This window comes from Nyctibius grandis, chromosome 6 (assembly GCF_013368605.1).
Source record: "Nyctibius grandis isolate bNycGra1 chromosome 6, bNycGra1.pri, whole genome shotgun sequence".
Taxonomy (NCBI): Eukaryota; Metazoa; Chordata; class Aves; order Nyctibiiformes; family Nyctibiidae; genus Nyctibius; species Nyctibius grandis.
This window is the reverse complement of record NC_090663.1, coordinates 38,146,826-38,174,717: the sequence shown is the minus strand read 5'-3', so window position 1 is coordinate 38,174,717 and position 27,892 is coordinate 38,146,826. Positions and strand designations below refer to the sequence as shown.

The 27,892-nt window shown below is 40.3% G+C and overlaps 1 protein-coding gene across 2 annotated transcripts in view; it reads left to right on the top strand.

Annotated features, from left to right (window-relative positions):
* The window catches only part of SNX25 (sorting nexin 25), a 94,659-nt gene that overhangs the window by 24,206 nt on the left and 42,561 nt on the right, over positions 1-27,892 (top strand). The window contains exons 4-6 of one of the 2 annotated variants that reach the window (XM_068403999.1): positions 9,985-10,157; positions 11,046-11,232; positions 17,530-17,600. In XM_068403999.1, coding sequence (XP_068260100.1) covers positions 9,985-10,157; positions 11,046-11,232; positions 17,530-17,600 — 431 coding nt within the window. Of the gene's footprint in view, positions 1-9,982; positions 10,158-11,045; positions 11,233-17,529; positions 17,601-27,892 lie in introns of those variants that run through there. The other variant, XM_068404000.1, reaches the window with a different exon arrangement.

Below are 27,892 nucleotides of genomic sequence, written 5' to 3'. Positions count from 1 at the left end.
TGTCACTTCTAGTTTGGAAGATAGAGTTTCTTGGAAAGCCTTCAATTCATTTCTGTATTGCCACAGTTCAAACAGAGAAAATTCTTCTCCCTGAGGCAGGGAATACAGAGATCTTCTTGATCTACCTTTGCTTTCTGTCAGTGTTTTAAAGATGGTAGTGAATTTAAATTGACATTCACATCTTTCCCTCTGTGTCTCTAATAATGAATCCAGTTAGTTTTGGACGATAAATATAGTGGAACAGAGACTGTAATTAGAGCAAGGTATCCTTCCTGTTGTGATGCCTGTTGGAGCACCACATCTCGTTTCCGCTGCTGAGTTTTTACTGCAGTGTGACAGCAAAGGGCATTTTGTCTGCTGTCTGGTGGCTCACGAAGTTTTAAATACCTCTTGTACCATCTCTGGAGGAGGTGCCACCTAAGCCACTTTGTCTCAGTTTTCCGATATGACAACAGATAAATCCACTAAAGTAACAGAAAGAAGCTGTCTGTGCCCAGGAGGACAGAGATGTCTGTTTCTTCAGTGTGAAGTTCATGTGCTTTGTCACTGGGTGCACATCAGCCACAGAAATCCCTTTACCTTTTTGCTTTCACTGACTAACTTTGATCTGTGGTATCTGATAGATCAGGATGTCTGAGGGGATGCAAATAGGCTGCAACCTCTCAGAATGAGGAAGGGTGCTAGAGTCCTTCCTTTTGCTCCTGCTTTCCCTCTGGCTTATCTTAATCATCGCGAGGCTCCGCTTAGTAAAAAAAGCTCAAGGTAAATGGCCAACAGATGAGGAAAAATGCTTCCCTGAATGAGGGAGACCATGAGAAGAGGAGAGGCCACTTCCATGCTGGCCAGTGGGAGGCAGGGAACTGGGGGCAGCATTAGGTCTGTTTCCCCTTTCTTTATTCTATCCCTGGCTTTCTTTAATGGCGACTGTCTTTCCTGCACCTGCCAGAGACTTCTACAGATTGAAATAAGGGCAGAGACACTCCTCTAGCCATGGGCAGAACTGTCTGGGATGGCACAGAGCTATGCAAGCTGTAGGCAAGACAATTCACAACTTTTTCATCTTGCATACATCACTGGGGTATACCTTGAGGTCCAGTTGGGGCTCCAAAGGATCCTGTCACTTCTAAGTTACAAAATTTGTGGCAATATGGAATATTTTAGATAGGAAACTATTTAATTCCTAGTATTAGCTCAGCATAGAAATCAAATATGATACTTCCCTGTGCCCAGTGTTAGCTAGTTTATGAGTTTGAGATGTGGAAGAAAAATCCGCCTTGGATTTATTGGTAGAAGCCACTGCTCTTTTTCCCTATGTTGTACAGAATCGGGAGCACATTTATAACAGGATTAGCCAAGTGCATCTTGCAGGGTAGAGAGGGTAGAATTTGGCCATTCTTATTTTATAGCAGCTCTTGTCCCTTCGTTCCTTTATATCTCGTTCAAGTGTCTTTCCTTGGCTACTTTATGCTGAATATAGGCAAGCTGAATACTGGCAATGCCTTTTTATGTGATCAAGGACAGACCGTGAGCTGAGTAAGGTGGTGTATAATGCTGGAAACGTTCATGTTGGTGTGGGTGTAGTGATATCTGTGGTGGCAGTATACTTTCCGGGGGCTAAAATTACCTGATCCCAGGAGTGTAGTCTTACTCTGGTAACATGGTCTGTTTGTTGAAAGCAAGAGGCAGCTTTTCATCTGGATGAAATGCACAGTCAGTGTCGGAAGAGCTTAGCAAAGCGAGAACAAATAGTAAGCGTCTTTCTGTGGAGCTGTCCACATGAAAGGAAGAGGAAGTTACCTTATGCTTATTGTGGGCTGAGAATAAGCGCATCAGATATGACTATAGAACGATTAACATTTGATAAATATCACCCTGTGCTGGTGGTCGCTAAACTGCAGTGTGGGCAAAATGAGATTTGCCTGCATGAGATAAGTAGGCAAATGGGATTTGAAGATAGTTAATCCTTGCCTCTTCTTGAACCTCCTGACCAGCAGTGCTGTTTGAACAAATCTCAGTGAGAAGAGGTCACAGTGACACTGAATTTTTTTAAAAATTTTTTTATTTTTTTTTTTTTCCCCCCTCCTACATCTTTTGGTTTGGGGTGTTCTCTGTCTTTAACCTACAGCTGGGACACCTTGATCCCAAAGGCAGAGGAGGAGTTGGTTTCTGCAAATATGGATATGTGGTGTTGCAGGCTGCTTCTGGCAAGTTGACTGTTACATGACATCTCATGGGGTGCTCCAGAAGTTGTTTTTGTGTGTGTGTGTGTGTGTGTGTGCCTGGACTTGCAGCGTAAGTCATGACTTAGCAAATGGATGCTTGGGGGCTGCAGGCTATTCCCAGTGCTGATTCAGAACCCATATTTAAGGGCTCAGAGCTCTTGGAAAGTGCGGTGGGGGGGCAAGTGCTGTGGGGAAATTGTTTTGAGTGATCAGTATAACAAGTAATTTAGGGATCGAAGTTCATATTGTATGTTTTGATTATTCCTTCTGTTTTCTATGTATTACTGACAGGGTAAAGAGAGAAGACAACTCAGTTCTTAATTTTCTTGGCCCATATGAATACCTTTACACATACAGGATATTGTATTTTTTGTGATTACAATATGTTGTGTGGTAAGATAATCAGTAAAATAAAAGATGCTGCCACCACAAACTGATGAAGAGCAGATTGATGCAAAGGGAATTTAAGCACTTGAGATGTAACTTGGTTAATCCTATAGATATATCCAAGTTGTCAGGATAGCTACTAAACACCTCCCACAGTTTTTCTTTTTCTTTTATAATTCCATTTGCCACCCACAAACCTGGAATACCAAGAACTGCTTATCACACTCAGCCTCTGGAAAGGAGTATCAAGAGGATTAGTATGAAATTGTAGAGGTTCGTTGCAATGGGAGCAGCTGTATGAAAGTGCTGAGAACAAAATAGTCACGAAAAGCCAAGGTCTGAGCACATTATTAAAGTTAACTCATGGGTAGCACCAGGTCTAAAGCTCGCCATTGCCTTAAAGCTTCAATGTGGGAAGTTTGGGGTTCCTGTTAGTGATTGAGCATGAATTAGACGCCACACTAAACATTACACTCTCCTATATTAGGTGAAGTGATTTATAAAACTTGCGGATGTATCTTGATGAAAACGGCAGCTGTGGAAATGCTGGTGTTGGCTTTGTCCTTATTTTTTGGTGTGGTTTGTTTTTCTTCTTTAGGTACTGTTTTCAGGTGTGTTTATGGTGCTGTCTCGTAAAGGTCTAAATTTGTTTCTTAGAAAGTTCAAATAGATCAAGCAGTTTTCATTCTGCTGCACTGTCAAGAAGCTTAGAGATCTGAGGGCAGTACAGGTGAAGAGATGCAGGCTGCATGTGGTTCTGGTAGTTCTCAGAATCAGTTTAATGAAGGTGCATGGTGAGTGTTGAATGTACTGATGAAAGTCATTTAGAGTGAGTTGCATGTGCACTTCAGCTCACAATTGCACTGATTGAGACTTAGATGTAGCTCTGCAAGACTCTTGAAGGACTTAATTAAAGAAAGAGCAAGGCTGAAGGGAACATTTTGTGATTTATTTATTTATTTATTTAACGAGAAAGGACCCTTAGGTAATTTCCTGTAGAGTTATTAATGTTTTTACAGACTCTTTGGAGTTTGGTATTTTTTGGGTTTTGTTTTTTTTTTTTTTCTTGCATATAATTTATTTGCTTGCTTCCTATTTTCAAAGCAGACAGATTTGTCTTGTTTGTCATAGTTAAGTTCCTGGTCATGTGTGTCTCCTAATCAGTGTGTTTAGTTTGGGGTTTCTTGCCCTTGAACCAGTGGTACTGCCAACCCCAAACCTGCAAAGTCGCAAGTTGCATGGTCATTGTAAATGGTAACTTTGGGGTTGGCTTTTAATTTTTTTTCACCCCTTTTAGGATTAATTTTTAAGCTCTTCCATGCCATCATGAAGGTTGAGACTATATAAAAATAATGGCAATGCTTTGTGTCAGGAGCATATACCCAACCATAAATACCAAGAGTCTTTTAATACTCCTGACTGTAATGAGTCTTTACAATACAGGGAGTTATCATGTGGTCCTAATTAAAACTGTGGGTGTCTAGAGTAGATCCTAGATAAAGAGATATTTCCATGAGATCCCTGTCTTGGAAAACCTGGAAGCCCAGTCATAGGTGATAGTCCAGTATTACAGAACTGCTGTGGGTCCCGCATTCCTGAGAAATGAGGAATTGTTGTTAAAGAGGTGTTGATACTGGCTCAGAGTTGCTTAGTTATAGCATGAGAAGGAAGTGATGATATTTCTGTAATATTGGTAATGTTTTACCTGCTTGTATTCAGGAACACCAAATCAAATCTGCTGATCTGCTTTCCTTTATAAAGTGCTGGATGAACTCGCAGGTTTGCAGCAGTAAGGGGTAAAGTCTTAGTATTGATGACATTCAGCAGGATCCATATTCAGTAATTGCATGAAACAAGCTCTGAGCAGGACGGTAGGTGTCAGTTTGGTCCCAAAGAAAAGAACTGCTTGAAACAGACCTGGTACAAAGGAATTTGCTTTGGCAGGCCCTACCTATGGATCTGTATTCACAGACCGCTGCCTGATCTTCCACTGGTTTGGGGGGCAGCTGAAGGAATCCCTTTGCTTTCTGACTCTATGAAATAGCACTGGATAGTGTTAAAAATTCAGAGCAGGCTTAAAGATTTCATAAAATGAAAATTATGGAGAAGAAACTTACACAAGGTTAAGGCTGGCTTTGTAGCTCACAAGGGAGCGAAGAGGGATATGACCTGTAAGCATGCTGTGTAAAGCATGAGTTCTGTCTACTGTTTTAAATCACTGAAGTCACCTGCATCTTGATACACCAATGTATGTCACTATTACTTCAGTCTTGATTGTTCAAGAAGACACAAATGAATTAAGTTGCCACTTGCCATTATTTTTCTATCGCCTAAAGCAGATTAAATGAGCCTGGTTTACAAAGCTTGTGTCATGTCTGTTTTGGAACTGTTTGCTAGAGTGCCACATTTATATTAGTTCACTGCACAGAGTTGTGCTCAGAATTTGTGAATAATTGGCTGGGCTTTCAAAGCTCTCTCTAAAAATATCTGCACATAAGAGTTTTCTGTGATTACTGAGTGACCTTTTGTTTGGAAAAATCCAACCACACAGTCCTAGTAACACATGTTCAGAATTGGATAGGAAGAGAAATAATGCCTATGTTACTATTTGGGTTATTTAATAGTGCTTACTATCTTTAATTCTTTAATGACACTGGAGAGATGTAGCAGCACTCTGCTTTGTGTACACGCATGTGGATTTCAGTTAAGTTTCTGCTTTTCCTGTTGGTCTCTGCAAAGTGAACAGTGCCTTTCTTTCCTCTTGATCACATTCCCACAGAGCTGACAATCTAGGTTTTATATCAAGCCCTAAGAATATGCCTGATCAGGACATCTTAGCTGCTGCTCCAGGATAGTAAAGAGACATGGTTCGGTAGCTGAGCAGTGGTGTTAATACTTCCGTGATTGCTCACTGCTCCTTTGGTTTAGTGGGTATTAGTGAAGGGGAAGCCTGAGTTACAAGGGATATTGTTTTCTGGGCAGACCTTTCATTGACACACAGTATATTTCCCCTGCAAACTGTTCAGTTGTTATATTGAGGCAAATAGAAGTGTAATGCTTCATGTATAAATGCAAAGGAGGATATAAGCATGGATGCCTCTTGTCTGTTTTACCACTGCCATACTAATTTATTTTGTAGCTGTTAAACCTCCTCCCAGGCTTCCTCTCCTGCTTCTGCTTTCAATCTCCCCTTTATTTCTCTTGCCCAAACAGCAATGAAAACTGCAGGATTTGTTGACACAACTGTTTGGCAAGGCTTGTTTAGAGTTGAATTTCCTGAAGGCTTCGTTTCTCTATTCTTTTCATAAAAATCTGGTGGGGTTCTGTGCCTTCCTTTTCGCTTTTTAGATCACATTTTAGGTAAAGTTTAGCTAGGAAAACAATTGAAAGAACCCCTCTTTTGGAGAGTCATGTCTTCTTAGGTAATGGAGATAACTCCAGAAAAAAATTTAAACTCTTCTTAAATGGCCTGTCAACTGGAGAGTATGCAACTCCACTCCCCCCCTCCATTCCTGTAGGCAGGAACACATTAGCCAAATTAGAAGGGTAAGAATGAAATATTTGCCTTTCTGTTGTTTATTCTGTTCCATTTTCCATTTGTGTTCTGTTGACTGTGTATCAGAAAAGTCCTGGCATAGGTCCAACTCAGCCAAGCTGTATGTATCGGCTGTTGACTGGGAATAAATTTGTACAATAGGGAGACAAAGATTATGAGAAATGAATTCTCTTGCCTGGATTATAGTATAGGTGCAGTTAATGCTGCGGGGTGTTTGCAGTCACAAACAGACTAGCATTCCTCAGGAGGCTTGTAGAGAGAATCTGAAGGCAAAGACAACTAATGTCAGTTTAGTGAAATTTTATGTGCATTATGGCTCATTTCGTGCTTTGCACATGTTATGAAACTATAGCTTGATCTAATCACTATGCAGGATGTTCCACAAATAACCTAAGTGTCCAAAAAGGGTGGGATTTGTGTGTTCACGGGCAAAAAAGCAGTCACAGCTTGCTTTTAGTTCTAACTCCATATCATTGTTGTTAATACACAGGAATCAGTTGTTGGGAGAGGTTAGTTTGCTACTAGCCAGCTGGTGTTCGATGTAAGTCATCCTGTTTCCCAGCATTTTGCATATGCTTCTGGCTGTGTTTCCAAGTGGCTGACTTTGGGTGGACCAACCTGTCCAGAAAAGGAAGACTTTACTTCCCCAATAAGAGGTGGCTGTACCTAAGCGACCCAGACTTTCTGTCTGCTAGTAGTCTGCGTGGGACGTGTCTGGTTTTGGATAAATAATGAATGCCTTTAGGGAGAGCATGTGATGGGGAGTTTTTGATGCAGGGTAGAGAAGGTTGTAGGATATGTCTGGAGTATGCAGGGGAATGGAAATGCACTGAGGAAAATACCTAGGTATTCAGCTGCCAGAGAGAAAAGATCCTACCAGAACAAGATAAACAGCTTTCTGAGCTCAGTCTGCTGCACCACCTGGGCTGGTTGATAATGAAGACTACACATCATCTTCATAAACCACTGCTCCTCAGAAGAACAGAATATTTACATCCAAGCTGTTCCAAGGGAGTTGTTTTGAAATTTGTCTTACTTGTAATAATTGAAACCCCCTCCATGATCCACGTTTGAAAACAAAACATTTGATCTGGGATTGAATAAGAGACGTCAGTCAAATCGAAGCCAAATGTCATCTTTACATTCCTGTTGTTCTGAAAATTAATTTAAAAAACTAATTTTGGTCACCTTAAGACAAAGGACTTGTATTATTAGAACAGAATTAGAGCTATTATTAGAGTATTGTTACTATTCCAACGTACTTGGTACTATTACTAACTTGTTACTATTCCAACATCCTGGACTGACTAGCAAAAATCAGTTGTTACACAATGCTGCCTGTCACTAGTGGCCATATAGTGGTGTCTAACTGAAAACTTCTGGTTTACTGTATACAGTTCTTGGTCACTTTTTCACGTACAGAGGCAATGGCCTTGGAGTGGCTCTGTGAGTAACAGTCAATTGACTCTAGCCAGGACAGCAGCCTCCAGCTCTGGGAAGGACACAGATGTTATAGACGGTGGGAGGAGGCACTGGTATGAGACGTGACAGATCTGAGCCTTTGTAACACCTCAGAGCCTTCTGCTGAAGACCAGTCCTGGCTACTTTTGGAAATTACTGTGGCGCCTCTCAGGTGACACTGCGTCTGCCTTGCTGTAACCACTGGCATGGTCACCTTGCTGTTAAACTGTAAATCTGTGATTGGAGCACATCAGGCACGTGGCCATGAAAGAACTGCTAGGGCACCTTGTCTCCGCTTCTACAGCCATTTTTGTATAAAGAAAAGGTGCTGCTGTGACCTGCATGAAGGAGGTCCCATGGCACATCCAGTCAAACATGTTCTAAGAAGTCCAGAAAACCGTTGGCACCTGCGAGGAGATGAACTGGTCAGTGCTGGGCACAAAATCAAGGTGGGGGAGGTTTGCTCCCTGTTTCTTTCATAGCTGTGATCAGAAGATCTGTTTGTGCGGAGTCTGCAAACACCACAGACTGTGCTATCATGGGCTTGCTCATCCAGCAGCACCTTGCTGTGGATGTTCAGTGGTGCACAGTGCCCACCCAGTGCTTCATGCTGCAGCAGAGGCACAACTACCCCTTCACCATTAGCTCTGAAAGGCTCTGTCTTGCCAAACCCCAAGGTGCACCTACCATGATGGCCAGGAGCAGGGAAGACCTTATTTGCTTGTTTGGTGGCAGGAAAAGGAGTATATTAGTATATATGTTACTATATAGTATAGCAAACTATACCTGTCCTAAATCCAGGCCTGATGTACTTACTTTTAAGTTAGGAGCGTAATTCTTTCACCAAGCGCAAAGTGAAACCAGCAAGAAATTTTGGATTTCCCCATCTGTTAGCATCCAGCTTGCATAACCGTTACAGTTAGTGAGTGGATGATAGTGAATGCCTTCCCCAGCAGGCTGAGAGCAATTCTGGCTGAGAGTATTCTGCTTCTTCTTGAAGCTGAACCAGAATTAGCCAAAGGCAAGGATCTGTCTCCACCGAAGGCAGGCAAGATGGACCCTCACTCTGAAGCATTTAGGATGATGGAGGAAAACTGTGACTTTGTTCCCAAGTTGTTTTTTTTTTTCTGTGGTGATTTATTAGTATATGACATGAACATATTCTGGCTTCAGCCTGCTGGTCAGAGGACTCAGCTTGAGGCAAGTTCTCTTGTCTCTTCTCTGAATGGTTCTGTGATCTCTCCATGCCTGAGATGCTCAGATCCAAGCAAGTGTTGTTACTTGATTTGGCCAAGAGGTGACTCACCAGATGTGTAATCTGGCTGAGAGGTGACTTGGATGGGACTTGAAAGACGCAGATTCAGACCTATCAGACTGAGCAGAGCCTAAAGTCCAGGGCTTCTCACCCCCTCTGGGGTGAGCATGCTGCCCACAGGGGTATTGCCCCAAGGGTGGGGTTGCACATACACACTGAACCCCTACAGTTTCATACTTTCCAGTTTCATGCTTTATATAGCTCACTGATACTGGTAACAATAGGGCTGGTTCTCACCTGCTGAACTACTCAGGTGTATCTTTGCGCTTTGGGAGTCAATTCACCTCTCTCTGTTTGCCATCATGATTCTACCCTCTCTATCTAGATCTGTGGATGGGTTTTTTTTAATCTTTTTCTAAATTGTTTTTCCACTTACATCGTAGATGGCTGATAATGCCAAGTCTGTTACTGTATAGGTATCTTGCACAAACTAATTTGATGTAGCCTGCAGGTGGCAAGTTGAAAAATGCTGTTCTAGGAAAAGTCAGGTCAAACAGGCCAGTTATTTACTGGGAGATTTATTTGCCAGTAACAAAGGAAAGATGGTAGCTTCAGTATCTAACAGGTAGACTTGTTTATCAAACTAGGTGTGATCCCAAATCCTCTGCTTAAAGGTTCAGATCTATAATTAGTTTGCTGTACAATAATGTATTTGCTGCTTGAATTTGTCTTGTCAATTGTTCTGAAAAACTGGACGGGATTTCACTGTAAGTTCAATGATGGAACAATTGTGGTTTTATTCAGAGAAACTTTCCCTCCTCCTTGCTGGGCTCTCGCTATTTGATGCAGTTTTAAAGTACTGTATTTCTATTTTGGCAGGTGAAAACATTGACAGGACAAAGGAATTTGGAAATGTGTCTTAACATCCCTGAGAAAAATGAGCAGGATTTGAAAAATATACGTGATTTAAAGTGTTTCTTTACTGAACTTACTTACCTGATAGTGGATTTTGGATATTTTATCAGTTAGTGACTAATCATGATACAAGTGGTATGTAAGTTCTCTCTTTTTCCCTTTCTTTCTTTTTTTTTTCCTTCCCTTAGGCAGGAAGACCCACTGAGACCTTTTTTGCTGCACCCATGCTTGAGGAGCTCTGATGAAGAAGTAAGATTCCTGCAAAAATGTTCTCAAATTCTGGTGTATTGTCTCCTACCCTCAAAGGATGTCCAGTCTGTCAGCTTGCGCATAGTCCTTGCAGAAATACTTGCAACAAAAGGTAGATCAAAGATCAGAGATGATTAATCATTTGCACATGTACAATATTAGTAATTACAGACTTCATTATGTATAAGTCTTGATGCTCTGCTTTTAAATTCTGAAATGTAAATTCTGTGGTAACCAGTAAGGCACACTGTATTCTCAAATCAAGCATATACTTACTTGACTCTCCCACCTTGATGCCAAGCTGTTTAGTAGCACCTTTCAGGATAAAACACAATTTGCTCATTTCATTCTTCTATTTTTTTTTTTTCATAGAGGAAAACTTTTGCAGTCTTCCATGGCATTATTTTTAGTGATTATATGAATAATTCTGGCCTTTTATATTTTATTCAGATACATAGAATCCATAGACTTAAGGATGTGATTATAACTTCATGATGATACCAGATTTAATTAATTTTTTAAGACTTCAATTTATCCAGTGTGTTTTTTTAATTGAAGGATTTCTATTTTGCTTTTTGTTTTATCAGCTACACTTTAATCTGATTATAAGTACACTTAGTCATTTTTTGTGTCACTGAAGTCAAATTCAGAAATTAGGAAGTCTCAAGCATATTATGTGATTCAGTTTACTTTTAATTTTAATTTATAGTGGCTGTAATGTCATAGACTTAAAGGCACACAGCAGAAAGAACAAACATACGTGGAATTTTCCAAATAGAGCTCAGCTTTGTCAATTTACATCAATTTGTGTAATAGAATAAACAAACAGTTTTATCAAGAAGGTACATTTTATCAAATGTACTATGTAGTCCAGAAGACTGGTTTTGGATTTTTATCAACTTGCATATTTTTTTTTGCCTTTTATCTGCAAATTTCTTTTGAAGGACAGCAGTTGTTCTTTAGCATAAGGATTTTGTTTTAAAATATTTTTCCTCTCCAGTGCTGAAACCAGTGGTGGAACTGCTGAGTGATCCAGATTATATTAACCGAATGCTACTCAGCCAGCTGGAGTACAGAGAACAGATGAATGAGCATCAGAAGAAAGACTACACATATGCTCCTTCTTATGAGGAGTTCATCAAGCTGATTAACAGCAGCTCCGATGTTGAGTTCCTGAAACAACTGAGGTATTTAATGTTTCACTGTAGCTCATTCAAAACTAAACATGCTTCTTTTGCCAGCCCATTACTGAGATTTGAATGAATTATGATTTTTCTTTTTAAATTCAGTTTTAGATTTCTTTTTCTTTTTGATGAAGCAGAGACAGTAAGGATGATAAGCCACAACATTTCGTTAAGTCTCTAATGTAGTCAGCTTTTTAGTTTGGTGGCAGAAAACGTTAAAAAATTCCACTTTGTAGTATACTGGAGATGACTGTACTGTTGAAGGGCATACCAGACCCTTCTTTACAGCTTGTCTTTGTGGAGTTAGATAAAATAATATGTTGAATTTCTACTAGTGTGTGATTATCTCCTCATTATCTTTATGAAGTATGGCTGGCCATGGCAGTCTGGTGACTGTGAACTGTAGTGACCCTATGGACACTGGGCATTCAGAGCAGCTTGCTGTGATTCTGTGACATGGAAAGAGGGGTTTGGGTTCCAGCACATTTTACCACTGGATCAGAGGTCTTTCTGGACTGTTGCAGGGAGGTGTTTCCTGATTGCATCCTCTTTAAACATGTTACTGAACTCTGAAGAATTCCTTAAAGAACAAAAAACACCACTGAGCTCCTACATATCTTGAGTTTGTTTGGTGTTCCCATTTTCTAATGCAAATAACACCTTCTCACTTTCATACGAATTCCCCCCCTCACAACAATCTCATCTTTTTTTTCCTTCCATCTTTCATTATAACATGAGATACTGCTTGCATCTCAAGCCTGCTTGCCCAAGTACCAGATGTTTATGCTTGTCTTATCTTTATAGCTGAGCTGTTTCTACTCTGATTTCTGATGTAAGTGAAAGGATAAGGAACAAGTGACTGGGAAGCAGGGAATAGAGATACTACCATTGCAGTATCTCCCTAGACATCCTTGAGTTGGTTTTGTTGAGCACACCAAAGCTTTGGACGACTGTTGAAGCCATTTCCAGAGTGTTTGTTCTAATCTGTTTCCGCCAACCAGAACTGGTATTTTTTCCTTTTCCCTGACTCCCTTCAATTGCTGCTGCAGGTGAGGTTTCTCTTTTCCTAAATGGCTGCAGCAACATCTGAAAGACACAGGCACATCGATTCCATTTGGTGCACTGTGTCATCTGTTGTGACCCAGACTCTCTGTTAGACTTGGCTTCATCAAGCCAAGTGATGGTTTACCGAGATGGAGTATGTGGGCTGCGTAAATAACATCTCACTTTCTCTTGTTCTTCTCTTTGATTCTGAAACCACTTGCATTTCTGAGATAGGAAAATGCATTTAGGTGACAGTGAAATTATTTTGTTGCTTGGCTACTTACTGTTCATCTGCTGTAAAATGTGCTCACTACTCTGGGCCAGTGTGCCTTTCCTGAGAGCAGAAATTAGTCTCTATTAGACTCTGTCTAAAACCCAATTGACATCATATTTATTAGCATAATCACACTAATGGATCTACTTGTTTCAAAAGAAACCCAGCTCTTCTGTTGTTGTTTTTCCCGCACATTAATGCTCAGTGTGCTCTCTTTTTAGCTGATAGGTCACTTTAAATTGTGTTCTCTAATATCAGATAGCAAATTTGCTTTATGAAATAATGTGGTTTTGGCTGCACTTAGATTTTTTCCTTTCTAGCCTGTGGGGTCCAACTACCATCATCTTGAGATGTGTTCCTCTACACCCTACATAATGCTGATCAGTTTGAGCTGATCAGTATTTGAATGGAAAATGTCTGAGAAAATGTACCTTCTTTTCAAAGAGAAATTATATTTGATTTTGGAGGCAGTGCTCATCCTTCCTCTGTTTGTATAAAGCCAGTCTCTGGGAAGGTGGTTAAAGGGCGTTCCCGTGTGGAAGGAGGGATTCCTGTTCTGTTTGTTCTCCAGCACTGTGGGAGCATCTAGAGAGAGATGGGCCAACCTGTAGTCATCTCAAAGTTATGTAGTATGTTTTGCAAAGCTTTCATCATTTACCAGTGGAAGTTTACAGATTTATGTCAAGGAAAGCAAACAGCAGTCCCTATATGGATGAGAAAAAAAAAGTGATATTTTAGCTGAACAAACTAAATGATATTTCAGGTTGTAAATTACAGCAGTAAAATACAGGAAAGTCTATAGAGAAGGAATTAAAGAGGAGGAAACAAATAAGCGATTGTGCAGTTACCACTGAGGAACACGGTAGGAGTCCGTAGGAATGATTGAAGTGAGGAGAATGCTTCCAATTCTCTTCCTACAAGAAATAAATTACTGGCATGTTGTACTTAAACACATTTCCCAGTTAGATACTATTCTGGGTAATAACACTCTGTTTATCAAAAATTCCTTTTCTTGGTTTTATTTGGAAAACATTTTTCAGTGCTTGTTCAAAGCCAGTGCATGGCATTCATGAACTATAAGCCTCCTCCTATTACTCCTAATGTTGCCACGTAACATCTTGGTAAAGAACAGATATAAGTAGTAAAAATTTTCTGTGTAGGCTTATCTTTGAGGGAAATTTATCCCAAGGCACTAGAGTTGCTGGGAAACTTTTTTTTTTTTTGAAATGTCCCTGCCATGCTTTAGCTTTGCAGATTAATTACTGTTTACTAAAATAAACGTAAAATACGTTGCTCAGTGAAAAAGGCCATGAGGCACTGATAAACAATCCCTCAGACTCTTGATGGACTATAGTCAAGAAAGCTCAGGCTCCTGGATGCTCCTTGGTGTATACACACAACGTTACAGGAGAGAAGACCCATAAGGCATCCTTTCAGACTGATTTCATTAACAGAGTTTTGCTAGGCTTTCTTGTGATTAGAACCAGGTATTTGTTATGGGGTACGTAGGGAAAAATCCCTGGCTGGATCAGTGGAAACCTGTGGGTGAAGGGTGTTGTTGCTCTTGGCCAGGAAATCAGGAAAGAGTGGGAGACCGCTTGTGTTGGATCTCTTTGTAAGCAAGTGTACCAGCTGTCTGCCTTGTAAATAGCTCTCCCTGGAAGGCTAGTGTGCTACTAGGATTTTCTAAATTTTTTTTTCTTCTTGCTTAGAAGCATTACTGTAAGAAGAAATATTGTATTGATTTTCTGCATTGTTTTTATGGATTTTATCTTTAGAACTTACTTAAATGATGCAGGAACTACTTATTAATTTTGGAGATACTTTTGAATTCATGGTTCATTAATATCTATAGTGGGCCTCTAACATTTTTTTTTCCTTTCATACTTTTGCTTTCTGAAAATTTGTGTGTGTTTGGGGGAGAAAAAACCCAAACCGACAAAGCTTCCAGAGAAGGGACCATTGTATGGTTATCTACGAACATCCTTCAGAGTCACTCTTTATAATGTTTACCCTTCGTTGTTGCTTGTCATTGTCGGGGAGGCACCCACAAAATAGACAGGGCAGGCACTCAAAATGAGATTTATTCTAACCAAAATTACTTAGCACTCCGACAAGCAATAGTAAACCCCAAGTTTGGATGCCAGGCAGGAATAATACTACACAGCCAACTTAATTCCTAAGTTTTTGCAAACAGTCCTTTAGACTGATGACCTAAAATGTGCAATCACTCACCCATAAGATGAGGGCTCTCAATCCCAGGGAAATTACCTTGGGTGGCATCCCGACCCAAGGGGAGAATCCCTGACTGCAGAACTGCTGCTCTGAGGAGGACCGACTCCACTCACCCTCGGGCAGGACTCCATTTATACCCTAGTCGGGTCTGACGTGTGGTCAGTTCTGGTTGGCTGGGGGCCCTACCTTCCAGTGTCTGTGTGCCTGGCAACAGTCACTGTAAGCATGTGAAAAGCGAGGTAAGCATGTGAAAAACAAAGTAAACAGGCTTCAACAGTTGGAAAGCTCCAGTCTTTGTCAGGTCTTTGTCAGGGCGGATGCATCTGCCACAGTCATGAAGGGAGGCAGTTTTATTCTTGTTTTATCAAGTTTCCACAAAATGTGTTGTCCCTATTTCTTTCAAGAAGAAAAAATTAAACAGTGAAATTTCACCTTCATTTCCCCTCACATTTAAGTTAGCATGGATAAATTGGATGTCTGCCACAAATAAAGAAGAAAAGATTAACTCTTCCATGTCAGATGTGAAACAAATTTACTTGCTCTGTCAGAAGACGACTAGAGATAAAAGATGTGATGAGTTAAAAACATAGCTGAGAATAAACAGTGATAAGGAAATAAACTGGTGGGTAGTTTTCATTCTGCTTTCAAGATCAGCATTATATTTATTCTGTTACTTATTAGTATAGCAGCAAAAGGTCACTACACAATTCATGGTAAGAAGGACCATTATCGCCTGCCCTGTGTCATCTTTTACTTAAGAAATGAGGGAAAGGGATGAATATAACAAAGAATAGGGAAGAGGTAAGAGTGGGAAGGTAGAAGTAATGTGAATGTGAGCCCACGATTGGTCCAGTTTATCAAGTACAGTTCACTTCTTGAAAATAAATTAATAAATCACATTTAAAACTTCCTTAGATGATTACTCACCAGCACAACAGAATATGTAGCAGCTAGAATATTTGGAGCAGACTTTCAGGGAGAAAGGGTCATGATCTTGCAGCGTAGCCAGGGTGGTGTTTCTCTGCTGCAGTGTTGTACAGCACTCTCATTGAGTGGTTACAGCCAGAGCCCAGTGCTTAGGAGGAACAGACTAAATAGTATCTTTGAGGAGGTAACTCGGAGCATCTCCCTTACTTAAGGAAATATAATGAGGAACAGGAAAAAAGAGATGCTGTATTACAGTACTGATAATGAAAACATGTAAAACCATGAATGTGAACAAATGGGAGTAAATTTGGAAGGAAAAAGTTTGCAAGTTGAAAGTGGAATCTACCTTCCATGTGCAGTATTTACTTGGTTGTCTGTACCTTGATAAATTCATAATGTTCACAGTTACAACACCTGAGTGAGGTGAATGAGTGTTGTTTATAACGCATTTGCGGATGGCGTAACCAAGGCACCAAAAGTCCAAGTGAGCTGCTCAGAATAATTTGGGAAGTCTGTGTCTGAGCAGGGAATTAACTGGGGGACTTCTACACACCAAAATACCACCCTCACTATGGGGCTGTTCTTCCTGTGAAGGACTGGGCGAGAACTGTGGTGGTGGATGGAAACAACCAAGATACAGTAATGGCAAAAGGAAGTAGGGTTAGAAGAATTAAAGCTTTGCAAACAGGTTCTCAGGTTTCAACTTGGTAATTGAAGGACTTGAGTAGAATAAAGATTACTGCAGAAAAAAAAAGAAACTCTGGAATTGTAGTTGTAAGTGAGTGTATGCTGTGTGTATAAAACTGTACATCTATACAAAGAGGCAGAGACAGTAAAAATCCTAAAAGAGTTACAGGAGGCAAGAGGAATGGGGGGGAATTGAGTAATGTTGGTGAAAGAAGTGTACATGGAAGAAGGGGAGTATATTTTAAAGATCATAGACTCTTTCTTAAACAGAGAGTAAGTAGTCACGGAAATAACAGACTTTCCAGGGGGCTTCAGCCTTCATCTAGGAGTTAACTTGGTAGATCAGTTTAGGGAACTCCTACAGGAATGCGTTAAATTCTCTGGAATACTTGCTTTATTACCAGTATTAAGAGTTGCCAAAGTAAGTGCACTGAGAGGAATTCGAGTGTTTGTTATGAGCAGAACTTTGATGTTTATGAAAGATTTAACTGGCAGTCATTTTCTCTGCTGAGTGAATGGCATCTGTTTGTTACAAGACTGGTTTTACTTAAAATTCATTTTACTAACTGCATTAGCTGTCTTCCATTATGTGTAGTGCTAAACAGGTTTTAATTATTCCTGGAGTGTAGTACTTTAGTGTTTTACTTATTTTAGTGTAATCATTTTTTTTTCTTCGAAGTTATATATGCTCCATATATATATTGAGTGCATTAGCTAGAAGAACCTTACAGACAGCTCTCAGCTTTTGAACTGAACTCCCATCCTAGTTTCCTACAGAAAACTTATATTTAATGTTAAGAGTATGACTTTACATGGTGTTCACTGAATATTATTTACTGGCTGTGCAGTGCCAGCAGCTGAGAGAAGGGGGCAGTATTATTGTTAGTTGGATGTTTTCATTTTGTTTCAAGATAACCTTATTTTCCTGCTCTACTCCGTATGCACACTGCTCTTAGGTTGCAGATATACTGAGAAATGACTGTTTCCAGTTGAGGAGGAGGTGAAAGTGTTTTGGTTTTTATTAATTTGTAAGTGTGCTGTATGAAGAACATGTTGTAAAAAATTAATACCATGGTTTTTTTTTTCTTCTCTCCTCCCTCTTCACCCTTATCCCCTACTGTTTTTAAAACTAGGTATCAGATTGTAGTGGAAATAGTTCAGGCAACCACCATCAGCAATATTCCCCAAGTGAAGAGGCAGAAAGGTAAGATTCCATTTTGTTAAGTCACATCTGTTGTTTTCATTTTGAAAACCTGTTTGAACTCCCGACATACATATGCAATCAATGTGTGTGGGATTTTTAGACAGATTTTCGGAATGCTATGCCTTTAGTATTTCGGTTCTGTTTCATTTGTCTGATTCTTCCAGAAACTCCCATGGTGTGATTATCCCCCCACCCCATCTTCATCTAAGCTGATGGATCATGAGAAAGGTCATATCTATGATGCATTTATTTTCAGAACTTGCTGCCACGAGGATTTTTGGCATTACAAATTCATATGCTGAGAATCTTGCTTCCTCTTTCATACAATCCATTCTTCAAAGTCTCAGTCTGTTCTTTCAAAACACAGAAGGAATGATACAGCATAATTGTCAGTCAGACTTTATTTTGACTCTTCATTGTATTATGTTTTTGTGTTGCAATACAGAGTGCTCTTAAATCCTTCTGCAGTGTTTTGGCAGCGTCTGCCTTCTAAAATGCTTGTGCATCTTACATTTGCACTTACATTTATTATATATGCTGCCTTTTATGGTTCTTAAAAGGTACCAAAACTGTGGTATACCTTCAGGAGATTATATTGATGGCAAAATTGCAGACCAAATTTTTGCTTGGACAGATACACTTAAGGTATATCAAAGCATAATAAAAAGGCAATGGACAATATAAATTAATTTGTTTGTAAACAAACAAATCTAAAAGATCTTTTAGGTTTTCATGTAATCTCTATCTGTCAGGTCAAAAAAAAATCCTTTTCTAGCTCCTTGTATCACAAAGGAAAGCTTTTAAAAGTGATTCAAGCATAATGAAAAATGTAGAAACAAAAAATAAACGTGCCATGGCGGGAGGAATCTTTGGGCAGTTGGAAGAGTTTGGGGTCCATGCTCAAGTTTCTGAAAGTATAAGGTTGTCAACACTGATACGCTTTTTTTTACATTCTAAAACAGAGCTAGATGTGCATTCCTGTAGGATAAATTGCCTGTGTCAAACCAAGGCAAAAGGAAAAGTGGGCACTGATTTTTGCTCAGGTGTGCATTACAGAAAGAGATATTAATATTTCTCAGATGAAAGTTAATTTAATGGAAGGTCTGTTTCATAAAGTAATAAAATGAGAACGGGGAAGTTACATTATGAAAAATCAATCTTGCTAAGCCTGTATTTCCATTTGTGCTGCCATTGGTCTTTGTTGTGACAAGAATTGATTTAGGGAATATTTTTATATAGTTTAGGTTCCTACAATTAATTACTGTCTCACTCTCCTCTGTCTCACTTGAGTTTATCTAGTTTGCTCTCCACTGTTCTAAACCCTGAACAGAAGATGTTTTTCTGAAGCTACAAGTGCCTGGTTCTGCAGAATAAATATGAAAATATTATTGCTATTTATACTGCCAAAGTAGATTTGGTTCCAGTTATTCTGTGGTGAAGTTGTTTCTGCCTTTTTGTGGGCTTTTGGCTTTTACCTGTATTTAAAAAAATCCAACAGAAATTCCACTAGCTGGTGCACTGAAGTTTTGTGTTAAGTATTGACTTTTCATTATTAGTTTAATCCAATGGCAACCTTTATGTCGTTTAAGAGTTGATTACCACTGCTGGCTATCTTAGTCAGTGGGGCTGTTGTGGCTAAACCTTTTATTTTTTAAATAGCCAATGGTTATTCACCTTGTGCCTGAAGAAGGAGGTGACATTTTTTTGCTTGACACATGTGGAACAGTATGTCCAACAGAGTCATACAATACAGTCTTATTATAGTTCACACAAATTTAAGTCAGACTTCTGATATGTTTCAGTTATTCTGCTAAGGTTTTAATCTACCAAAATTTTTCAGGCTCGGTCTATATACAGTAAACTTTAAGAAGGCTATCAAAACTGTAAAGGGTTAAAATCTAGTTCTGAAGGCCTTTTTGTGTCTTGTTTTTCCTGAAGTAGGTGGAGACATTTTTCCTAATGTGGTAACAAATCGTAACATGTTCCTGAATTTTAGGAAGAAAAGTTTAAGGAAAAAAGCTGTGCTACTCCGTTAAAACAAAACAAAGCCAACAAAAAATGCAGCACAGCTCACTGCTGATACAAAGAATCTTGAACTCTTGTAGAACAGACCACCACATCACTTATGTCACCTTTTGATGTTTCCCTTTCTGGATGCCACAGCATACTGCTATCCCTGCAATACCTGGATTTCATGGTGAATAAATATAAGGTTTACACAAAATGGAAGAGTGTTTGCACAATCTTATTCTATCTTTCTCTTTTTAATCTGGTCCCCCAGTACCTGCTGCATACCCGTAATAATGTGTGTGAGCGTGGGTATTCTATATATAGGACAGTCTCCCCTTTCCTGCTAGTAAATGAGCTCTTGCCTTTTGTGCCACGGGCATCTCTTATGTTTGATTCCACCCTGGTGAGAGATAGTCTTACTGGTAGCTATTTCCTTTTTCCTATGGCAAAGTTGGGTCCTGAAAATGTAACTGCTTCTTTAGTGCCTGAGCATTCAACTAGAGCAGCTGAACTTTGGCCAGCACTCTGTCAAGCCTGATATCTGCTCTCATACTATAAGAGTAGAGCAAATGTAGAATAATATGTACACAGATATGGTCTCAGCCTCCATCAGTTTGAGGCATGGGAGCTTCATGAGGCAGTGTTTTCAATAGAAAAAAGGTACAGCAACAAACCTGAGGAGCACTTAGTGCAGCAGGAGTGGCCAGTACTCTGCAGCAGTGAGTGCTTAGCTACTATCTAAGCGAAGTAAGTGTTGTGCAAGTACATGACTAGCAATAAATACACCTGAGCAGGATTGTGTACCTTTGCTATTTGTTGAGGAGACCTAATTAAAACTGACCAAAAATATTTTGTTTATAAAAAGATGAGGTGTCTATTATTAAAGGATGAGTATCCTGAGGACCAGGTTTCACACTGATGACTTCTCATATGAGCTACAGTTACCTGACTTCTTTTAATATTTTATCTGGGAATACTGAAGTATACATATAGTGTTGGTGCACAGAGGGCTTGGAGAGGAAGGCTTGGCCCTCAGCAAGGACAGGGTTCTTTACACTTGATTTAACTAGTGTTGGTGCCACCTATTGGCAAAATATTTAGCTATTACGGCCCTCTAATAAAGCAGAAAGTACTGTAAAGTACTTCTAAACATCATTGTATTAAACCCTCAGTAGTAAAAAATGGTATGTTATAGGGTCTTTTTTCTTTTCAGATTTCTATCACTTGAATCTTCTGGCATGTGAGCGTAGGAGAGCAAACGAAAACGTACAAAAGCATCTGATTCATGTTAAGCAGTAAGTTTTGCATTTGAGTCCCTGAGAGAGTCAAATGTCTTAAAAGGTTGAGAGACAAGATAATTTGAGAGGTTCACAGTATGATGCCTGTTGTGGGTGGATGATATAACTTCTGTGGCCAGGAGAATTGCTTTTGGTCATTGCTAAAGCTGAATAAGAAACCTAATGTAGCATTGCTGTTTTCAGAGCTATTGGTGGTCTGTTTTGGAGCAGTTCAGGCCACTGTAAATAGAAGCTGTTATTTTGCATGCTGACACTACATACTTCCCTCATTTACACTTACACAAAAGCGCTGAATCTGACATGTACATGTATCTGCATTACTTCTCCAAACTCTGTCCTCCTATGTACCCTCTTCCAAAATACTCAGCGTCACTCCAGCAGTGACTGTAGGAGGAGGCTTCGTTTTGGTGATTGGGTTGTTTGAGTTTTTTTTGGTGTGTTGTTTTTTTAAAAAAAATTTTTTTTTTACTAATCTTTTGGTCTTTCTTCCTATTGATATTTTTGGACTGTGGTCTTCTCTACAGTCACATGTGCTCTAGTTGGAAGAATCACATCTTTCTACATCTTTAACTGTAAAACTCTCTCCTCATCTTGCCTTTTGGTAAGGATTCCTTGGAAGTGCTGCACAAATTTGAGCTAAAGTTTAGGTATTTTAAGGTTTTTTTACAAAATCTTTGTGTTATAGATTTTATAGGACTAGAAATGTTTATCTGAGAATGTTTACTGCATTTTGATCTAGTAAAGCAGTTTGTAAGAGGACAAATATGCAGATCGGGTATTGTAGCGTGAGAGAGGACCTGAGTTTCTAGAAGCAAGAGTAAATCTTAGTTTTTCTAAAGAAAAGGCTTCAAAAGACAATAATGAAATAGCAACAAAAGTAAGTTGCTATAATACCTTGATATCTGCTGTAATGTGAATAAGAAACTGTTCAAATACCCTTGTTCTAATTTTAACAGACACATTTTTGTTTCTTCTCTTACTGATATTGTATTACAGGATCCTACAAGAATTTTGGCAACGATCCCTTTTTACTAGCTGCTGTTTAAAACAAAAACCCATGAAAGCATGTACCTTGTCTTAGGGCAAAACAGAGCAAATCTTTCAACAGATTTTTTTTTTCCCAACACGGTAAAAGGGATTTGTTTGATTTGCCTTCTAATTTTCTATGCCCTCCACCTTATACGTGAGTTCAGAGCATGACTGGAAACCGCTCTTGGATAACTGGATGGGACCATTTTTCAGACACCACATTGTAATCCACCCCAGGGCATCCCTGTTGAGAAGACTGCTCCTTTTCAAGCAGGGATTGTGAGACAGATCAAATAAGCAGCCATTTCTGTGTGGAGAGATCTGCTGTGTTGCAGTAGATGATTTCTCCTGCTGAGCGTTCCCACTGTGCATCTAGATATTTGCTTTTATAAGCAGAGCTGGCAATTGGTACAGGAACTGACCTGTCTGTGGGCAGGCTTCTTGGGTACTGTAGCTCTGAAAGAGGCTTGAATGTTTGACTGTAAAAAGGGACTTTTATTTTAGAAACTGGGGCTCCAAGCGAACTTGGGTGTGTGGGTTGTGATGTGTGGATTTTGTCAAGATGATAATTTAGAGTGAAGTAAAATGGATACTTCTCCATTCCAGCGCATTACAGATGCCATCTAACTTAATTATGACAAAACTGTATTATGATTCCTCCACTCCACCCCCATCCTCCACACAGGGATAAGCACGCATACGCAATTATTTTTGCATAGCTTTTTGAAAAGGCTTAAAGAGCTAACATTGTGCTTGCACGTCATGCTCAAGCGGTAGGTATGGAGGGAATCCTTGTGGATGAAGGTGAAGGTCACAGTGGCTCTGATTGTGGTACACTTGTTTGTTTTGGTTTGTGATTTTCAAATCAGTTTTATAGAGGAAGTTCTTCTTTCTCCTCTGGAGATCCTTTGTGTGTGCTAGTGATGGTAATGCATCTTGTCCACGGTTGGGTTGGAGAGATGCCCATCGGTGAAAGAGGGAGGGGAGAAGCTGACTGGTCAGATGGAAGTGACCAAAGGGAATGCAGGGACCTACAGACAGAGGCTATATGTGGTGGATATTGTTTTATTGTATAGTCCATACTTAATCCCATGCTCAAATTTACCTTGCTGCCACATTGCTTTTTGTTTTGATCAGCTGTTGCTGTGGCATGGTAGGCTGTGTTGCCCTATAAATTGCTAATGATCAGTGCCTAAATGCTCCATGATCTCCCTTTGGGTCCCTTTCCCCAGATCAGTTGCCTGACGTGTTTGGCATTTAGCACTATTTTTACTCGTTCTCTTGTCTGACCATGTTAGAGCTGGTTTTCCCTTTGCTTGTACCGGGCAGTAGAAGAACTGTGTGTACTGTTCTTCTCAAAGTCTGCCCTGCTCTTGCAGAATTGAACAAATACTTCTTTGGGCCTACGTAGGCTTTGAAAATGTGTAATTGAAAGTTTCTGAGAGTTCAAAGAGGTCTGTAATGATTGGTAAATTATATATAGAAAGTTACTGTTACTGTTTATATGAAAATGTTAAATCGGCGTTCGGTACTCAAATACTTCAGCACGGCATTAAGTAGGCACTGCATGTGCTTAACTTGGCTCTCAGAAAACATCTTACAGAAACGCATACGATGTTGTGCATGCATGTAGCTCCTTTGGAGACTGGTCAGATGGGTCAGTGCTGTTGTATGTGCTGCTGGGTGTCAGGTGTCTGTAGTTCTTGAATCTGTAAAGGAACAAGAGCTTGTACTTTCAGTTTTAATCATGTTTTTGCCATATATAACTTTGCAGTTAAAATGAAAAACTTTTGTTTTATACTGCTACTATCAAGAGAGGGGACAGTTCATGTCATACTATACAATTTAGTTTGTGCTTTAAGTGGGCTTTACATATGACTTCGTTTACATTATTTTTGTTGTATCCTTCTCTGTGCTTTATGGTAATAAAATTTGTGTGGTGTTTGTTGGCATGACTGTTGTTTGCAAGGCCCGTCATTCGGACTGAAAAACGGATGGTGTGAATATGTACTGCAGTTTAGTGTACTTAATACGTATAAACCTGCCCACATAACAAAACTACCAAAAAAAAAGAAGAGGAAAGAAAATCAGGTCTGAGGAATCCGTTCTCAGAAATGTTTTTGGTGGGTTCTAGGATCTGCTCCTGGCCTAGTTCAAATCAAGGTAGTTATGAGTGATTTAGAAGAAAATATGGAAGCTTTGTCAGGAATCACTGTAGATGTGCAAAAGTGCATAGAGTAAAAAAGATTTGCACAGATAGCTTAGCTTTGATTGCTTAGCCTGGAGGGGTTGTTTAGCCTGGAGAAGAGGAGGCTCAGAGGTGACCTTATTGCAGTCTACAACTACCTAAAGGGAGGTTGTAGTGAAGTGGGAGTCGACCTCTTCTCCCGGGCAACTAGCGATAGGACAAGAGGGTACAGCCTCAAGCTTCGCCAGGGGAGGTTCAGGTTGGACATTAGGAAGAATTTCTTTTCAGAAGGGGTTATTAGACATTGGAATGGGCTGCCCAGGGAGGTGGTGGAGTCACCATCTCTGGATGCGTTTAAGAAAAGACTGGACATGGCACTTAGTGCCATGGTCTAGTTGACAGGGTGGTGTCAGGGCAACGGTTGGACTCGATGATCCCTGAGGTCTCTTCCAACCTGATTGATTCTGTGATTCTGTGATTCTGTGCTTGGTAAGTTTGAGCTCATTTGGACCATTTGCAATTTAATATTGTTCAGTGCAAATGGAATTATCCATAGTTGTGGATTGATAAGCAGAGTTTGAAATTCTGCTTTTGGTACTGATTGCATTTGGATGCCCTTGGCAGGGGTGCACAGTACCCCTCTGGGGTTTTGAAGTTCCTCCATGGCAGTGCATGTCTTGTCTAAATTTCCCCTGATAAGGAGAATTATTTTGGAGGAAGTTACTAAAAGACCCTTTTGTTCCTTTGGGGATGGAGGTCCTGCTCAGCAGTTGCTGGTAAACATGTATGCAACTCACGTGGAGAGGAAGTGCCAAAGAAGGATCTTTCTTGTCTTGCTGATGAGGAGTGATTTTGTTTGTTTTTGATAACAATTTCAAAAAATCCCCAAACTGTAAAGTTGTCACTAGTAAAAAAAAAAAATTGCCCAAAGGGTGCATTTTCTTTCCGTGCTTAGTGATGAAACAGTCTTAGTAGCATATATCTATTCCTTTTCCATTTATTGGAGCTTGCTGAAGGGTATGTGAGTAAACGCAAGCCTTTTCTTTTGTAATTTTCTGGTTTTATTTGGTTTATGCAGTGATACCTGAATGTAGTGAACATCATCTTTGCTGATATTCAGAAATGGCAAAAAAGGCTCTTAATTATATCTTGGTACTTTGGTGGTGGTGGGATCAGGCAAGAATAGATTAAAAAGGAGAAGTTGCCTTTATAGCTTAAAATGTCTTTTTGAAAGGGCTTAATATGAAAAAAACAGAGCAGTTTAGATCTGTAAATCTGAGAATTCTCAAAAATATCAAAAGGAGATTAGGGTTAAGAGGAAGCCAATGATATGCCTAACCTTCCCCAGTTGGCATGAAAATGCTCCTCCTGAGACTGAAGGGTGATCTCATTAATGTTTATAAATATGTAAAGGGCAAGTGTCATGAGGATGGAGCCAGGCTCTTCCCAGTGACATCCCTTGACAGGACAAGGGGCAATGGGTGCAAGCTGGAACACAGGAGGTTCCACTTAAATATGAGGAAAAACTTCTTTACTGTGAGGGTGACCGAACACTGGAACAGGCTGCCCAGAGAGGTCGTGGAGTCTCCTTCTCTGGAGACATTCAAAACGCGCCTGGACGCGTTCCTGTGTGATATGGTCTAGGCAATCCTGCTCCGGCAGGGAGATTGGACTAGATGATCTTTCGAGGTCCCTTCCAATCCCTAACATTCTGTGATTCTGTGATTCTGATTTCTGCTAGCTTGTCTTTCATACTTTGAAAGAGGCAAGTCACGTTCAGTGTTTGTCCACGCTTCCACGCCGTCTGTCCTGCACTGCAGTGCGTTAGCCACGCTCTGTGCTGGGCTGCTCTTCCATCAGCCTCTTGTTTGTGAAGGGACGTCGCTGCCAGGCTTTCACCGTGACTAGTCCTGTTTATATCCATGGAGCAGGAACAGGCTGGCAGTGTGATCTCCATCACTCTGCCCCGAGTGTTTCTTATGTGGAGTGGCTCCTTATGGATATGAAGAGCTGAGTGAGGCAAATGTTTTTGAAGGATCTTTGCTAATAAAGTAATTAATCACCGGAAGCATGTGGGATGTAGGGCTCATTAGTCTCTCCTGAAGGCCTGCTGCAATCACAGGGTGATAAGACTTCAGGTGAAGTACACATGCTTGCTTTGAAAACCCTCCAAGAATGCCTTGTTTTCACTAAGAAGAGCACTTTTGTTTTAAGAAGGCTGAATGATCATTGCATAGCACTGTTCATGGATTTTCATAGTGTGGGATTTCAAGTATTCGTTTTGAGCCCAAAGTATTTAAACTATTGAGAGAATTGAGAACTTGTAAAAATCATCTTAGAGTCAAGTGCAGGAGGGGAAATGTTGGGTTTAAATCTTCCCTTTAAACTACTGTCCATGTGTTTGTATTAGCTGTAAATGTTTTAAATTGAGGGGGACAGCTATTTTGTCCTTAAGGTCTTTTTCTGCCTTTTGTTGTTCTCCATTAGTTTTCTCTCATTAATACTGGTACCTCTGGTCAGGGAACTGAAACGCTAAATTAAATGCTCTGTTGACTTCCCTGTGGAGATAACATGCCAGGAAAACAGATGGCTTATTTTTTTTCATGGTAGACTCATTTTATCATTTGCTTCAGCGAGTATCATCTCTGTAGTAGGTAGCTCAGATACAAATGATACTTATCCATTAAAACACTAACAGTCTTTGCATCAGGAAGGTTCCCTACCAACATACATAAATATATACAGAGAATAAAGTGAGATTAAGAATATAGGAAAAGATATTGGGAGAATTTATGTTCTGGCATTACATGTAGAACTTCAGGGAGCTCCATGTACCTTGAGTTGTCCTTCAGTATACAAGTGACAAAACTTACGGTCACATAGAATTGTTTTGATTGGAAAGGACCTTTAAGATCATCAAGTCCAACCGTTAACCTAACATTGCCAAGTCCACCAGTAAGCCATGTCCCTAAGCACCACATCTACACGTCTTTGAAATACCTCCAGGGATGGTGACTCCACCACTTCCCTGGGCATCCTGTTGCAATGTTTGACAACCCTTTTGGTGAAGAAATTTTTCATGATATCCAATCTAAACCTGCCCTGGCACAACCTGAGTCTGTTTCCTCTCATCCAATCGCTTGTTACCTGGGAGAAGAGACTAACATCCACTTCACTACAACCTCCTTTCAGGTAGTTGTAGACAGCAATAAGGTCTCCCCTGAGCCTCCTGTTCCCTAGACTAAACAACCCCAGTTCCCTCAGCTGCTCCTCATAAGACTTGTGCTCTAGACCCTTCACCAGCTTCGTTGCCCTTTGGACTCGCTCCAGCACCTCAGTGTCTTTCTTGTAGTGAGGGGCACAAAACTGAACACAGGATTCGAGGTGCAGCCTCACCAGTGCCAAGTACAGAGGGACGATCTCTTCCCTAGTCCTGCTGGCCACACTATTTCTAGTTCAAGCCAGGATGCCGTTGGCCTTCTTGGCCACCTGGGCACACTGCTAGCTCATATTCAGCTGGCTATCGATCAACACCCCCAGGTCCTTTTCCACCAGGCAATTTTCCAGCCACTCTTCCCCCAGCCTGTAGCGTTGCATGGGGTTGTGCCCCAAGTGCAGGATCTGACACTTGGCCTTATTGAACCTCATACAGTTGGCCTCAGCCCATCGATCCAGCCTGTCCAGATCCCTCTGCAGAGCCTTCCTACCCTCCAGCAGATCAACACTCCCACCCAACCTGATGTCATCTGTGAACTTACTGAGGGTGC